We start from the raw sequence: 17020 nt of genomic DNA, 5'->3' as shown, positions 1-17020 counted from the left end.
CGTCCCCAACATTGACATCAAGATCCTCCACAGACAAGAGGGAGGGGACCTATGTATACCTATGGCTGATTCATGTTGATATATGGCAGAAACCAACACAAATTTGTAAAGCAATTATCCTCAAAAATAAAGTAAAAACAAAAAAGATCCTACACACATTGGTCTCATATCCCCTAAATTTTCCCTTGTTCACTCAGCTCCAGTTACACTCTCATTTAGTTTCTAGAACATACCAAGCTCATTTTCACCTCAGAGCTTTTGTTTTTCCCTGTTACCTTTGCCTGGAATGCATTACCTTCATTTCTGATTTCTTCTTATCCTTCAGATCTCATTTTAATCCTCACCTCCTCAGAAAGGTCTTTTGTGACCAGATTTAAACCACAATGACATCCATGAAACATTAAAAAATGATAGTTTTAGCACTCGTTTTGCTATGTAGACAATGAACATGGAACCAAAGAATGACAATTTAAAGCAAAGAATGTAGTAACCCTAATCACCCAGTCTTTGTTGTTTTCCATAATGTTTTCCTAGGGTTGAAGCAAAACTCTCCCCATAGCCATTACAATAATTTCCAACTGTTAGAATGGCACTTGTTATCAAAAAAGGCACTAATGTATAACATTGAATCAGGGAGATAGATTCTTTGCTAAAGTTAAGTGTTAATTTAAAGAGAGTCTAGGCAATCAAGAGCAAATTGTATAATTTAACTTCATTATACAGATATTTCTGAATTGGGAAAAAAAGAAGTAGCAACTCTGGAGATCTTGCTCCAGGTCTAAAGTTGTTTAGTAAGTTAAAAATATAATTTGAAGAACTTGATTTCTAGATTAGCATATTAGATAACTTTTTATAAAGGTAACACTAAACAACAATTTTTTATAGACTCAAGAGACACAAAGAATCTAGATACACTTGTAAACTGAGATATTTATATAGTTGAGTCACAGGCACACAATTTTGAGCATATGACTCAGACTTTGTATCATATATACAGTTAGCTTTAAAATGTTAGGGCATGAGTGTAAGCACAAAGCTTGCATGACTGAAGATTTATAGGAAACCCCCACACTTGCTCAATTATTTTTGACATTTTTCTTTGGAGTTTAACTAGTGCCTTTGCCCAGGTCTATAAGGTTTATAAGTAGAACTGCCTGTACCCCAGGTTCCTGTTACACTTAGAATAACCTCTAACTCTTATTACCATGACCTTCAAAGTTCTTTACGATCTGGCTCCTGCTTACTTTTTCAGTTTTACTAATCTCTCACAACTTTTCCCACTGCTCATGTACTTCATTCAGCATATTGGCCTTCTTTCAGTTCTTGGAACACACCAACGTCAGTCTTGTTCCAGGCAGCTCCAACTTTTATCTCTTCAGATGGGTCTTTCTAACTTAAAATAGGTCCCTCTATCCATTTATCCCTCTATCTCCTATCTCCTTGGACACCTTGCTTCTATCCTATGCACACCCACGCTGCCTCTGCCTCTGGCCTGCACACACACAGGCCAAAAAGCCGTGTTTATGTTCTGTCACCGGACAGCATTCTCTGTAAGTTCAAAGACCACTTCTAGAATACTTACTGTACCTCTGAAAGTCTGGGACAACATCTAGTACCAAATAACTATTTGATAAATAGTTAAGTGAATGAACTAAGGAAGTGAGTAACACTGGTTGAATGGCATGATCCAAAGTTGAGGGTGAATTGATGAAATGGGGTTGACAGAAGAAAAGATGAAAATAAATCCACAGGTTGGTGACAGTGATGAGAATGTAACGTAAATAAATCTCGGATCACAATCTCAAATACGCAAGGGGTAACATATAACCTTATAAATCATCCTGCCTTCAACTTTGAGAATTTCACCCCGCTTACCTCTCACCACCGGTTAGTAGAAACTTATGTCAACTATTCTTGGGCTCCCTCCTCTGTTTCAAGAGGAGACAGAATTCAGGCCCAAGACAAGGGACTCAGTTGTGTCCTTTGTCTGCTCTAGTTACTTGTAGGTGTCCACTGACTCTGCTCATGAAGTTTCTTCAGGTCTGGGTTCTCTGCCTTTCGAAATGTCTTTTAAAACATGAGAAATATTTATGAGGGGTGCTTATGAGTCGTAGACAGTTTACTCTTTGGAGCTTTGCTGCTTCTGCTGTGCGCTGTGGTAGTACCAGAAATGTAGAGTGTGGCTCCCCAAATAGATTTTTCTCTATGCTGCCTGATCTTATGGACTCTACCTTTTCTGGGATTCTTCTCAAAGACACTTTGATGTTTCACTTCTTTTCAGGGCATTTAGCACAACCCTATGAGGCAGATTTGGGCTTTACCCAAGTTGGGAGGTATATATGACTTTTTCTTCTCCTACATCTTTCCTTTTCAATCACAAAGTTTGGGTATCTTTTTGAAAATATGAATAATAGAAAAAATAGGATAAAGGAACACAATTTTGTATTTCTTAAACTTATTCTCCTGGCAGAAATTAGATTAGTTTGGGTCAGAATAGAGGCATAGAGTACAATTATGATCATGTCACTCTTCTGATTATCATACCATAATGGTCTCCTATTGCTCTTAGGATAAAGATCAAACTCTGACTTAGCATTCCAGTCACTAATTTTAAAACTATGTCACATTCATAAGTATGTATAATATAATCAATAGGAGGGAACACCATTAAATATTTTCATTCTTTTACATTTTTATATTCTATCCTGTTCCACATCCTCCTAGTTCCATCCTTTCCCTATAGGTAATCATTGTTATTTATTTAGTTTCTGGTGTATCTTTCCAGATTTTTGTATGCATATATATGCAAACTGAATACATATGTGTGTATACATTTTTATTTGTTCTCTTTTTATGGAAAAGGTAGCATATCATACACAATGTTCTGCATGTTGTATTTTTACTTAATAAAAAAACAGAAAATCTTCCCATCTCAGTATTTAGAAAATTACCTCATTTTTTTTACAGCTGCATTGAATGAATATATCACAATGTATTTGACTAGCTTCCTGTTGTTGAACACTTAATTTATTTCCAGTCTTTTCCTATTACAAAAAAATGACACAATGAATAAAATTATAAACATCATTTGAATGGATATTGCCAGTTTAGTCTCCACAGAAGTTGAACTAGTTTTACAGTCTCACTCACAGTATATATAGTGCCTGTTCAGTATAGTGTATTGTCAAACATTGGGGATTTTGGTAATCTGACAGATGAAAGAAGCATTTTATTGTTTTTTCTTGCATTTCTCATTTTATGAAAGAAAGCATCCATCATGGACATGTACTATAAAGTACACAGTGCTATGAGTGTCTACCATAAGTAGTAATAGGAAACTTTCCTTGTGATAATGCCAGTAGAGCTGCAGTTTAAAGGACGAGTGGGAGTTCTTTCAACAAGGAAACATCAGTGGGCTCTAGGAGAGAGAATGAGAAGGACTTTGGTATGTTAAAAAGCGGAGACGCAAGCAGGGTCCTGGTGGGCTAAGCCAGAGTTTAATCTTTATCCTAAGAGCAATAGGAGACCATTATGGTATGATAATCAGAAGAGTGACACGATCATAATTGAATTTCATATAGTCCATCACCAAACCAAAGTAGGCAAGTATTAGCACTGTTTCTTTTATAAAGAATCCCAGGTACTAATCTCTACTTACTAAGAAAAAAAGCGAACTTTTAGAAATAGATGCAAGAATGCTTTGTTTTACAAATTTAATCCTTTGTTTTACAACTTTAAAGCTCAAGAGATAGAGATGTTTCCAATTAAAAATGAAGTTAACTCAAATTGGAAAAAACAAAAGAGCACTTCTGCAAAGTATTTTATGTGCTTAGCCTGTCATTATGTGTACATTAAAACAAGAACAATAAATACTTGTTAATGAAATTTTAAAAACCCAGAGGGTTTACCCCATCTAGAGATACCTAAGTTACTTTTGTCCCTGGAGAATTCCTTTTGAAATATAATAAGAGATAAGTGAGGCTCTTCATTATGGCCGTGGTGCTGGTGAAACAGGTTGTAAGCCCATAGCATGCACGCAAGCATTATGTAAACTGATAATCAAAGGATACATATTCCCTTGTTAAGATTTAATCCATTCACTAATATTACTGCTATTATATTTTCAAATCACAAGGTACAATGGCATCTAATGAACTCAAGATTTCTGGGAAAAATATCACAACCTCAGATATGTAGAGGATACCATTCTTATGGCAGAAAGTGAAGAGGAACTAAAGAGCCTCTTGATGAGGATGAAAGAGGAGAGTGAAAAAGCTGGTTTAAAATTCAACATTCAAAAAACTAAGATCATGGCATCTAGTCCTATCCTTTCATAGCAAATAGACGGGGGAAAAGTGGAAGCAGTGACATATATTCTTTTCTTGGACTCCAAAATCATTGCGGATGGTGACTGCAGCCATGAAATTAAAAGACACTTGCTCCTTGGAAGTAAAGCTATGACAAACCTAGACAGTGTATTAAAAAGTAGACACATCGCTTTTCAACAAAGGTCTGTATAGTCAAAATTTTTATGATTTTTCCAGTAGACATGTGTAAATGAGAAATTTGGACCAAAAAGAAGGCTAAATGTCAAAGAATTGATGCTTTTGAACTGTGGTGCTAGAGAAGATGCTTGAGAGTCCCTTGGACTGCAAGGAGATCAAATCAGTCAATCCTAAGGAAATCAACCCTGAATATTCATTGGAAGGACTGATGCTGAACCTGAAACTCCAATACTTGGGTCACCTGATGGGAAGAGCCGACTCACTGGAAAAGACCATGATGTTGGGAAAGACTGAAAGCAGCAGGAGAAGAAGACAACAGAGAATGAGATGGTAGGATGGCATCAGTGACTCAGTGGGCATGAGTTTGAACAAACTCAGACAGTGAAGGACAGGGAAGCCTGGTGTGCTGCAGTCCATGGGGTCGCAAAAAGTCAGACATGACAGTGACTGAACAACAACAATAAACTTAGAGTACACAGGTTACAATTTCATATTTACTTTGTTTCTAATTTTAATTTTATAATTAACCTTATACAACAAATGAGGCACTAAGTACTCTTCATCAAAAAAAAATCCATTTTTGAATTTAAGTCTTGAGCACTTACTTAGCAACTTTTGACTTCTGACTCCATGATTTCTTAGTGTAAAATCTGTAGGGTCAATGTGGAATGGATGAATTTAGTAGCTCTTGAACATCTACATGTAAATTAGCTGTTAATAATTTTCATTTCTTTAGAAGGACTATCCGAGTCCTAGGAGTTCTAACCCTGCTCATTATTGTTGCCTACAAAACTGATGGAGATATGATTTATAACAGAGTAGCATCATATATTTCTTTTTTCTCTCTTCCTCCTTTTAGAGAAATACATGATGGAATATTCTCTAGTCATCTAGCTTTCAACAGAAGCAATTATAGAAGGGTCATCCCCTTCTGCTCTAATAAACTTAGAAAAGTCATATTTGGTGCCTAAAGAGTAATTGAGTAAATTTAAACTATGGTGTGCTCTTGATTCTGCTCCTCCAAAGCATAGACACAAAGGGAAATTATAATATAATTTATAATACAATTGAATGTATTAAATACTTGATTTTGTTTTCCAATTTGGTCTATGTGCACCACCTGGTGGTAAAGCAGTGCATTTCAAGTGCAGCGTCAGAGTGTGTGTGTGTGTGTGTGTGTGTGTGTGTGTGTGTGTGTGTGTGTGTGTGTGTGTGTGTGTGTGTGTGTGTGTGTGTGTGTGTTGAGAGTATTAACATGGGAAATAGAATGTTAATGTGTGTGTGTGTGTGCGTGTGTGCACGCGTGTGTGTCTCTGTGTGTGTGTGTGCTAAGAGTATTAACATGGGAAATAGAATGTTAATATGTATTCCTAAATATTGATTTAGATTAACAATGCAATTGTTTTGCAACAAATACCTAATGAAACTCTAGCATACCAATAAATACATGCTAGAACAAGAAACTAATGTATACATGCTAAATAAAGGGAGAATAACTCATGGTGGAAAGCAAAATAGCATTCTCTTTTTAACATGAGCTATATCTGTTAAAATTCCATCCTTAAATGAACATATATTTATTGCATCAATGTTCTTACTGAGGACAAGAATCAACCATTGATAACCAATATAAAACCATATAAATTTTTCTTTATTTTTAATTTTTAAGAATAATAATTTTAAAAGTATGTATCCTCTTTCTGATCTTAGTAGGGTAAGTAACAAGTCACAGAATTTTAAAACTACAAGGCACCATAGAATCATCTAGACTAATTTTACAAGTGTTGTAGCTGAGATTCAGAAACATCAGGTGACTTGTCCAAGGTCATACTGGTAATTAGTGGCTCAACTCAAGTAAGAATATTGTTATTCTTACTTTTAGTCTAGGAACATAAGACAAAGTTATAAGCAATGCTGAAATTTCTCTATCTGAAGAGATATACCCTTAATTTAGATATACACTTCTTGAAGACACTAAGGTGTAACTTAATACATATTAGGAGTTTTATTCTAACATTCTGAACACAAGGAATAATAGTAGCAATGTATGCTTCATAAATCTATGTAAAAGATTTCCTGTTAAAAGATCCCTTTACATATACGGTCAAAGCAAAATTTTTCAACTTATTTCAGCTGCTATGAGACATCCTAAAAAATTCTGTTTCCCCTTCTAACTGCTTCAGAATCAGAGATTTATTTCTACAAAGTAGGTACCCATTTGTAGATCTGAGCATAAACCATGTTCATAGCTCCCTCTCATGACCACTGAATGAATACTATACAAGCCTCTTTTATTCTCGCTGTTGTATTCAACTAACAGCTCACTGGTTAAGTTTTAATTGCTTCCAATGAGGTCAGCAAAGGTATTTATCGAAAAGCTCTGAATAAAAGGCTCCACACACACACACACAAGCTCACACGCGCTCACACACACAGAGACAATCCTCTTGCCTGCTGTTGATTTATGGAAACAATTATGATTCCGCTGGAGAATTTCTCAGCTGAGAAATAGTTTGTAGCTACAGTAGAGAGGCTCAAGTTGCACAGGGCAGACAACAGACATGGAATTCTTGTGTATCCAGCTGTTATCAACAGAACAAGTAAGTGACTGTTACTTGTCTTTAAAAATAATGCTAAATGTTTGTTAGTCGTTTATCTATTTCTCTGGTTTTAGTACTGAGGGGAAAAGTAAAGTTACCAGACTTTTGAGTCGTGTGATTATCTACAGTAATTACGTTATAGAACTTACATAAAGATAAGGTTGAAATTCTCCAGAGCAATTCTGACATTTAACTTGAGAACTGTGGGCAGTTCAGAAGAAAATAACTGTCAAACCACAACCGTAAAAGAATAAAGACATCTAGGAAAAAGCATTTATATTTTGTTAATAGTAACTTTAGAACTGAATTTAAATCAACAGCTCTAAATTGCCGGATGTTTCTTATCAAATAGGGACTGGAATGAATGGTACAATCATGTTCAGATTAACCTCTACTAATATAGAACTTTTATAAGTCTACAAATAGAGTGATAAGGACCCTGACATCCTCTGTGAAAAGTGTTTTAAACGTACCCTCACAGTAAGAATTACACAGTATGTTGTAACAGTATTTGCCCACTGAAATTTGTAAAATCACTTTTCATCTTCCTCTCTCTCCTCCCTTTCCATTCTTCATCTCTCATTGCAAACAGAAGTCAAGTAGCAAACAGCATCTCAGCAACTGAGGTTATTACAACCTGCTTTTATAAGGATATACCAACAGAGAGTTATTTAAAGAGGACTCCTATACTGCTATCAGGAACTAAAAGGATAAGGCTAACAATTTGGAGAGTGCAACTGCTCTTCCTTAAACCAATCTACAGTTCACAGACAGGAAGAGGTCAATGACCTAGGAGCAACAATCAACTCAAGATTTAATTTTCATTATGTTATTCATGAACACCCGGAGCACTATACTATAATGCGCAAATGGATACTGACATGGATCCTGCCAAGTTTGCTCTACAGATCATGCTTCCACATTATCTGTCTAGTGGGCACTATATCTTTAGCTTGCAATGACATGACTCCAGAGCAAATGGCTACAAATGTGAACTGTTCCAGCCCGGAGCGACATACAAGAAGTTATGATTACATGGAAGGAGGAGATATAAGAGTGAGAAGACTCTTCTGTCGAACACAGTGGTATCTGAGGATTGATAAACGAGGCAAAGTCAAAGGGACTCAAGAGATGAAGAATAATTACAGTAAGTAATGTTTTCTTATTTACAGAAAAGCTTATGAGCCTTAACAATCTGTGAAAAGATCAATTTTTAACTGACATGCTTTCTCAATTTCCCTTTTTTTTGGAAGAAAATTAAATGTAATTTTCTTTTGGCTCTTAATTGGGATAAACTATGTTCCCAAAAATATCTCCTGGAGTAAGGCAAATACAACAATATTACAGTTGGAGCCGATAAACCAAGCCCATCTGAAAATATATTCTCCATGTCCTAAACTCAAATGCTCCTATGTTAAGCAAAACATAAATATTATTATTTATCCTGAAATGTGATTTATTGTTTTCTAGAAAAGCTCACTAGGAACTCTACTAGAATACTCAGCGACTGCTCACCAAAATTGCATTATCATTAGTTTGAGGACATACAGATTTTTTTCAAAAAATAATTTGATTTCTCTTGAAAAAATATTTCCATGGTGTCAAATACTTAATTGTGCTAAAATGACTTGTGCAATTGTATATAACTATAAAACAGATAGGAATCTGTGGTCTCCTCATCTGTTCATGTCATAGGAACTTGTATTTGATTGCTTAATTATTTACCTAGGCACAAAAACAGGCTCCTCCTAACATTTTCTTTATCTTCATATTCTATGTCATAAAAGTTCTATGTTACCTTAAGGGAAATATAAATGTGAAGGAGGAAATAAAAGTGAGTTGGAAGAGACATTAATTTCATGATTTAAATGTAGATAATTATATTTCCTTCAATAATCAGTTATTCTTTTTATGTTGCTGTATCAGGTTTGGGTTTATCATTTAGCAGTTATGATTAATAACCAATTCCAAAAGTATTAAATTTTACAGAGTAAAATATATACCTGAACATGTACACTGAAGAATTTAAAATCCCTGAGTGAAAAGAAATTTTGTTTGCATTACTCGCACTTGAACAATGTTATAACATATCATTTTATAATGTTATATACGTTAAATTAAGAATGCATGGGGGTGATACTGTAACATTTGCTTAGCATAGTGCCAGGCTTACAAGTGAATATTTAAAACTCTGCTGCTTACTTAATAAATGTCTTTTAGGCTTCTAAACTATTAATAATAAATCAGTATGGTAATATGGGGAATTATGTTTCCAACATGAAAATGAGAGAAACTACTTTTTAAACTATAATTGATACAGAATGTTAAGGCCATTTTAATGGATTGCTAACAGTATGGTTATTATTACCTCTATTAATAATGTTATCATGTTAGTTTTAGAATATTGTTCTGATTATACTGAAGTTTAGCTAAGGAAATAACTATTTGGAGGAAAGTTTTGTGGATAGCTATTTCTATGTGAGCAATAGAATCTAGCTCGTATCAATAAATGACCCCATGGACTGTGGCCTGCCAGGCTCCTCTGTCCATGAAATTCTCCAGGAAAGATACTGAAGTGGGTAGCCATTCACTTCTCCAGGGGATCATCCCAACCCAGGGATCAAACCCAGGTCTCCTGCATTGCAGGAGGATTCTTTACCATCTGAGCCATGAGGAAGCCCATTTAAAAGTTACTGAGGTTTATAATGGATAACAGAGCTTGGTGGAGAAAACAGAGCCCAGGTGGAAGTTATGACAGAGAGGTCCAGTCCCTGCCTGTGACTGACTCTGGTACCACTCCTTACTTTTACCAATTCTCATTTTTTAATCTGTAAGACGTGGGATATGTACAGATGATCCAATATACATTTTAGTTCTTACAGTCTATTTTATTCTAAACTTTAGAAAATATAACATAAATGTGAACAATCTAAATTCTCATATAATTACCATACTTAATGAATGAGATGAAAGTGAATATCATTTTAATGATAAGTTGAGCTGTCAGAACTAATTTCAAATTGTAGTAGTAAAGTTATTGAACCGAAACACTGTAGAATTCTTCCATGTGCTAATTCCTTTTGACTGCTTTTACCAAGTAATGAAAAAGTGAAAAATTAGATGCAAAATTCAGTGAAAGTGAACAGTATTTGTAATTAATTGGGATCAGTTAGAATATCTAAAATTGGAATACCTACAATAAGAATGCATTCAGATATATGTGTCTTATTTTGTATTAAAATTTCTTGAAACTATGAAACTCAGGTATTTTAAAACATACACAAAGTGCTAAAGTTTTCCATAGTTTGAAACACAATTTAGCACTGACCTTGAGTAACCATAAAGCCAATAGGGTACAAAATTTCTCTTCTAATATTAATTCTATAGTAAAAAATAAAGCAACAAAGAAAGTGAGGAAGTGAAGAAGAAAGAAGGAAAGAAAGTCATCCTATATCATTATAAATTAGAATGTCACAATACCATGTACTAAAAGAAATAATATATATTATGTAAATAATCTTATTTCTATAAGCTTTTTCATAGACTGTATATACTTTCTTGATAGTATATACTATATATAGTATACTTCCAGGTAAATCCTCCTAGAAAGAGAAGCTTACATCTGAATCTTTTCAGTAAACTCCAAATTGTTGTCAAGTTTTGCTGCTATCTTACTGAAGAATAAGCCTGTCAGACTTCTCCATAAAGAGAGGCTAACTCACTGTTGTCTACAGAAAATCCTAAGGTATTCCATTGAAAAATATACAGAGAATAACATAGAAGAGAATTCTGATGCTCATTTTCTTATTATATAATAACATAGAAGAGAATTCTAATATTTATTTCCTTACTAATTTTAAAATTGAGTGCCTCATACAAAAAATGCAAATTGCCCTAGGTGAAGTTGAAGCTATTGCATCCAGGTACAAACAAATTGCTCAGAAGAATTTGTTTAAAAGTCAAAGAAAACAAAAAACTGAAAGTACAAAACTTATTGTTTATATCTTTCAATCCTTAACTGAATTAATGAACAAATGAACAAAAGCTATTTCCTTCCTATTTCATTAAAAGGAGAAAGTAAAAGGTAACTGGATCATCTGCTAGGTTGAAATACCAAGTACAGAAAGTGGAAAAGATCTAAATTAAACTTTGAATTTCATGTGTTCTGATGCCTTAAATTTGTTCATACATCGTTGAACATTCTTCTTTGGAGGCCTTTTAAGATGGGATACATTTAAATGTCTTAGATGAAAAAATTTTGCATGAAAAGCTGGACATCATCTACATGAACAGTGGTTCTCTGGGTTACCAGAAGAAAGTCCCTAGTCCATTTTCATGGCTTTGCTTTCAATGAAAGGGAAAATGACCTGAAGATATTAACATATCTTAAAGGACTGCTTGCTTCACCAGCAGAAGCACTGCTCCTTCATAGGAATGTGGTTTATAAGATGTGGCTAAGATAATGGATTGGAGTAGGCAGGTGAGGTGAAAAATCTGGGTGTATAATTCTGCTTCCAGAAGTGTTAGACTGGGCAGGTGAATGGAGGGTTGGAGGAAGAGAAGGGGAGTGATAGGGAGTGGATATGACGGCTCATGTCTCACATCTTTGTTGTTGTTGTTTAGTCGCTCAGTTGTGTCCAACTCTTTTGCAACCCCATGGAGTGTAGCCTGCCAGGCTCCTCTGTCCGTGGGACTTCCCAGGCAAGAACACTGGAGTGGGTCACCATTACCTTCTCCAGGGCATCTTCCTGACCCAGGGATAGAATCCATGTCTCCTGCACTGGCCAGCTGATTCTTTACCACTGAGCCACCTGGGAAGTCCCTCACATCTTTAGGGAAATAAGAAAATCATTTAAGCTACCCTGGGTTGTAAGAGTCTCACTTCAGCCTTAATTACAGTGCTGTCTTATGAAATATATCTAAATAAGATTGAGTAAATGGCATAAAAAATGCACCAAGGAACCCAACAGAAACAAGACTTGTGTTAGTAACTCTATAAGCAAAACCCGGCTATGTAAAAATAGGAATTTATAAGAGGCCAAGAGATACTGAACTGCATTTCTGACTCTGGAAGAGACAGAAGTTATCACTGGAGAACTGGTCCTGAGATAGCACGCTATTCTTACCCAGGAGCAAGAAAACCTCTCCTCTCAACTGGTTCTCTGCTGGCACCACATTTAGCTTATTATGAAACTAGAACCTAACCTGAATTAATAATAATAATAATAATAATAAAAGTACAAAATGCCCCTCCAAGATGAAATAAGAATCCACATTCTCTGCAGGAGAACATTAATAACATCACAAAAGGGCTGGCAGCGGATGGTCAGTTCTTCCACTGATGTAGTCAGAGCTTTCCACTCGGGGACAAGGCCAGAGGGTGAATTTAGATAATTGGCCCAGGCAGCCCATCAGCAGACAGAGGCAATCACTCCACACCTGACACAAATAACTGCTGTTTAAGCTGGGAGTTGAGGTGCCAAATGAGAGACAACAGCAGTGCACTGGGCAAGTGACAACTGCCCTGAAAGACAGATGTGAACTCAGTCCCTTGGAATGATTTTCTTGCTTTTGACATTCAATTACTAAAAAAAGTTTTTCTCTTCCCATTTCTTCAGAGAAGGAATTCTTAATAGCCATAAGCCATTGATTCAAGAAAAAGTATGCCTCACTTGTTACAATTAAGCATTGAAAGTTCCATAGTAAGAAAAGGGTTAGCCATTCTGAAAACTGGCCAATGATTTGGCAATATTCTCTTTTGGATTGTTAGACTGTGATGGGATATGGCCTAACAATTGGCAAAAAGAAAATAAACACACAGTTGTTGGATTTGACTTTGACCACAAAATCTTCAGCGATTTAATTGTCAACAATTCTTTGGATAAGTTCCTGCTCAAAAAGAATCTCTGCTAGTAGCTAACAAATATACATACCTTCTCTAAATATAAAGATGGTAAACTTGCTTATGCTCCAAAGAGTTCTTAGCAGGCTATCTAAAAGAAAAATAACTCACACTGTCAAAGTAAGAAGTAAAAAAATCACAACCTAATTAAAAAAAAATAGACAATGACAAACATATCTATGGAATTAACCAAAATTGTAGAATTACTGACAAAATGGAATCCTATATAACTGGTGACCTGCATTTCCTTAAGTAAGTTCCCAAGGTTTAAATTATGGAAGATTTAGAAATAATAGCTATTTGGAAATAGCTCAATTTAGAAATATTAGCTATTCTTTGAAAACTCTAATATTAAGAATAATTTTCCATTTTATGGTCTTTCTCTGTTTTTAGGCTAATACCAGTGTCTGGTGTTTAATAAATGCTAATAACAGCTGATTGCCACAGGTGTACTTCTTATTTTATAGATTCTTATCTGAACTGATCACTTTCATTTCTTATCAATCCAGAGTATCTGATCATGCATTTTACCTTGTGACTCAGTTGTATCACAACTCTTCAGCCTATAGTTTTAGAGCTTTCAGAGATCCAGGTGAATTGAAGAGGATATAAGATGCCACCTTTTAGATCTATATGGAAGGGATTTCTTTTCTAGATTTTTCTATCTCTCAGCCTTGACTAAATATTGTAATCAGCTGGGAAACTTTAAAAAATACTGATACCAGGTTCCATCCACAAAAATTCTCATTAAATTTATTTGGGGCACGGCCTAGGCATCAGAAATTTCAAAAGTTCCCCAGATAATCCTGACATGGCTACAAAACTACAGGGATCACATTAGATTACTGGGGAAACCACCACCCAGTTAAAGGAGAATCTTGTGAAGGCATGAAGAACCCAGGCATTAGTGCTTGTTTAAAGCTCTCCAGTGATTCTAACCTGCAGCTAAGGTCGAAAACCACCACTTAAGGAGCCAAGGCTTCTAATTCTAGCAGGATCCCCCAAGGTGTCCAGGGAGTGTTTTGGAACCCTTAGAGGGCTCCAGAGTTCACCTTCGCCCTGGAGGATTTTGAGATGGGCCCATCAGGAATGAATCTCTGGATTATGCATCAGGGAAGTTCTTCTGGGTCCATTCAACATTTTTGACAAATCTTAGTGGCTCCAACATTTGGTGAAGTGGTTTGAAAAGCCATGTGATGACAGCTTTCTAGCTACTATTTAAGAAGGCATCTTTGATGAACGAGTTCATTGCTGGGAAAAAAATAGGTCCTGTGCCACAATTTCACAATATCAGGCAGGTCTGATTCCCTTCTGACACTTTCAAGTGGTGCTGCAAGCAGGGAAGCTGGAGTACAGGCATCAAGGCCAGCGTACAAGGCACTTAAATTAGCCATTTGTGATTATGAACTGGTGCCCCCCAATTAGGGTTTCACCTCATATGGCCACCCTACAAAAGCAGTGATTTAAAGAGACAAGCTCCAGTCTAGAAAATCCAATAGGAAAGAAACTACAAGCCTAGAGGGTTTATCTAGATTAGTGGAAGGCTACGAACCTAGAAGTTTGTTCTGTTTGTAAGTTACGGATTAAAGCAAAGCCTTCTTTCCTTTCCTCTCTAAAGATCCCAGCTTTCTTCCACTGCGTCAAAGCAGCACAGCAACTTCTTTTACATTACTACTGGAAAACAATACCTTTCTGTGTTTTAACTTCACATATGGCACATAGAAGAGGGAGGAATTGTATATACCTAAGTAATATGGAGAAAAAACAACATTAAATGAAATGGGCTTCCATATGAATTCCTACTTTTTCTAAATTATATTCAAACTTTAAAAAAATGTTCTGAGGTGTGATTAACACGCAAAAAGTTGTAATTATTTAAAGTATACAACTTGATGAATTCAGAGGTAAGTATATATGATCATAATCTATGCAATAAACATATCTATCATTTCTAATAGTTTTCTCCTGATCTATTTATTAATAGTAGTCATAATAAAAGTACTAAATATAAGATCTATCCTCTTCAGTTCAGTTCAGTTGTTCAGTAGTTTCTGACTCTTTGTGACCCCCATGGACTGCAGCACGCCAGGCCACCCTGTCCATCACCAACTCCTGGAGTTTACTCAGACTCATGTCCATTGAGTTGGTGATGCCATCCAACCATTTCATCCTCTATCGTCCTCTTCTCCTGCCTTCAATCTTTCCCAGCATCAGGGTCTTTTCCACTGAGTCAGTTCTTCCCATCAGGTGGCCAAAGTACAGATTCAGCATCAGCTCTTCCAATGAATATTCAGGACTGATTTCCTTTAGGATGGCCTGGTTGGATCTATCTATCCTCTTAGCAAATATTTAAGTATACCTACAATACTGTGAACTATAGACACTACAGTGTAGAGTATGTCTCTTGGATTTATTCATCTGGCATAACTGAAACTTAGTATCCTTTGACTAATATCTCCTTGTTTTCCCCACCCTCCAGTTTCTAGAAACCACTATTCTTCTCTGCTTCTATGAGAGGTCGCTAATATTTTAGATTTTTCCTGGAAGTTTTGTTATATAGTATTTGTTCTTCTGTATCTAGCCTATTTCACTTAGGATAATGTCCTTCCAGTTCATATCCAATCTTTCTACAAGCAAAGTAGGTTGGAAAATAAAAATTATCTGCCTTTCACGTGGTTCTGAAAACCACATTAAAGACTCATTGAACATTTGACAGTTTTTTGACCAAGATTCATATCTGTATTTGAGATACCTGATTCTGACTTAGGTAGAGAAGCCATAACAACTTTACTAACAAAGAAAACATTATTAAAGTTAGTCAGCTATTGGTGTTTGTATAGTAATATATAAAGACAAAGGAATTAGGGTGGAGAAGAAGAGAGGAGAACTATTCAATGCCCATGTCCTGGTAAAACTTGCCTGTTAGGCAGACAATATCCTTCTCGGATAAAAAATATTTGATGTATACGGGGGAGAATTGTCTCCAGAGATTCTTCAGTAATGTCAGTCAACTTCCCTGAAGAAGAATGTGATTACTACTAATGGAGTGGCCACAAGCACTTGATAGAGCCATTCACTAGGGTCCTAAGAGTAAAAAGGAAGAAAATATCTTTGTCCCTGAACAGGAGAGGAGAGGCAAGAGACGAAAGGAAACAGGACTTTATATACACATTAGTGAATTTTGTATTTCAAGTTTAGGGAGGACTTAAATACAAAGGATACTTATAAAATATAGCTTTTCTATTTTTTAAAACAATTGAAATATAGTTAATGTACAATATTTCACTAACTTTTTGATGACCTTACAAAATAAGGGAAGTTGAGTGCAATGGATTGGTAAGAGAGTAGAGAGAGGGTTTCTGAGGTGAAAACGAAAATAAAATAGTGTACAGAGGGTTGAAATAGATTACTGCATGCGTTTATGAAATAAATCTGAAAATCTGTGCATAAATCCATAATAATCTTTGCTTATTTATACAGACTACTCTGAAACTGAGTTTACTTTTCTGTTTAATACTAGAAAGGAGAAATGGGGCATATTTCAGCATCCTTAAATAGCATATTTATCATGTTCCATTAAAAGCTATTGGAATATTTTCCATTTCATCTGCCTATCTGAACATCAGACGTAATTATAAATGAGAAAATGATTTGACATCAAATTCAAAATCAGCTCAGCCTGCAGCTTTTTCTTACAGCAGCAATTCCAAACTTTATTTCTTAGAACACTAGTGTCCCTCAAGATAATTAATGGTGTTTCCTATAGCACAGTTTCTGCAGCTCATTGGAAAATATTATATTAAATAAAGCTGAGCAAGTTTTTTCAGAGAAAATTCTCTGAGCCTATACTTCACTAGCATGAATGGCAGAATTTTGAAAGTGAAAGTGCCTCAGGTGTGTCCGATTCTTTGCGACCCCATGGACTATACAGTCAATGGAATTCTCTAGGCCAGAATATTGGAGTGGGTAGCCTTTCCCTTCTCCAGGGGATCTTCCCAACCCAGGGGTCGAAC

General features: G+C 35.7%; 1 protein-coding gene across 1 annotated transcript in view; it reads left to right on the top strand.

Moving 5' to 3' along the window:
• Positions 1-6851: 6851 nt before the first annotated feature.
• The window catches only part of FGF7 (fibroblast growth factor 7), a 62002-nt gene continuing 51833 nt past the window's right edge, over positions 6852-17020 (top strand). The window contains exons 1-2 of the mRNA XM_065941401.1: positions 6852-7105; positions 7698-8252. Of these exons, the coding sequence (XP_065797473.1) occupies positions 7967-8252 (286 nt within the window). The 5' untranslated portion in view covers positions 6852-7105; positions 7698-7966. The remainder of the gene's footprint in view (positions 7106-7697; positions 8253-17020) is intronic.

Source organism: Muntiacus reevesi, chromosome 7 (assembly GCF_963930625.1).
Source record: "Muntiacus reevesi chromosome 7, mMunRee1.1, whole genome shotgun sequence".
Taxonomy (NCBI): Eukaryota; Metazoa; Chordata; class Mammalia; order Artiodactyla; family Cervidae; genus Muntiacus; species Muntiacus reevesi.
Note: the sequence above shows the minus strand (reverse complement) of the source record. Positions and strands in the feature narration are given on the sequence as shown.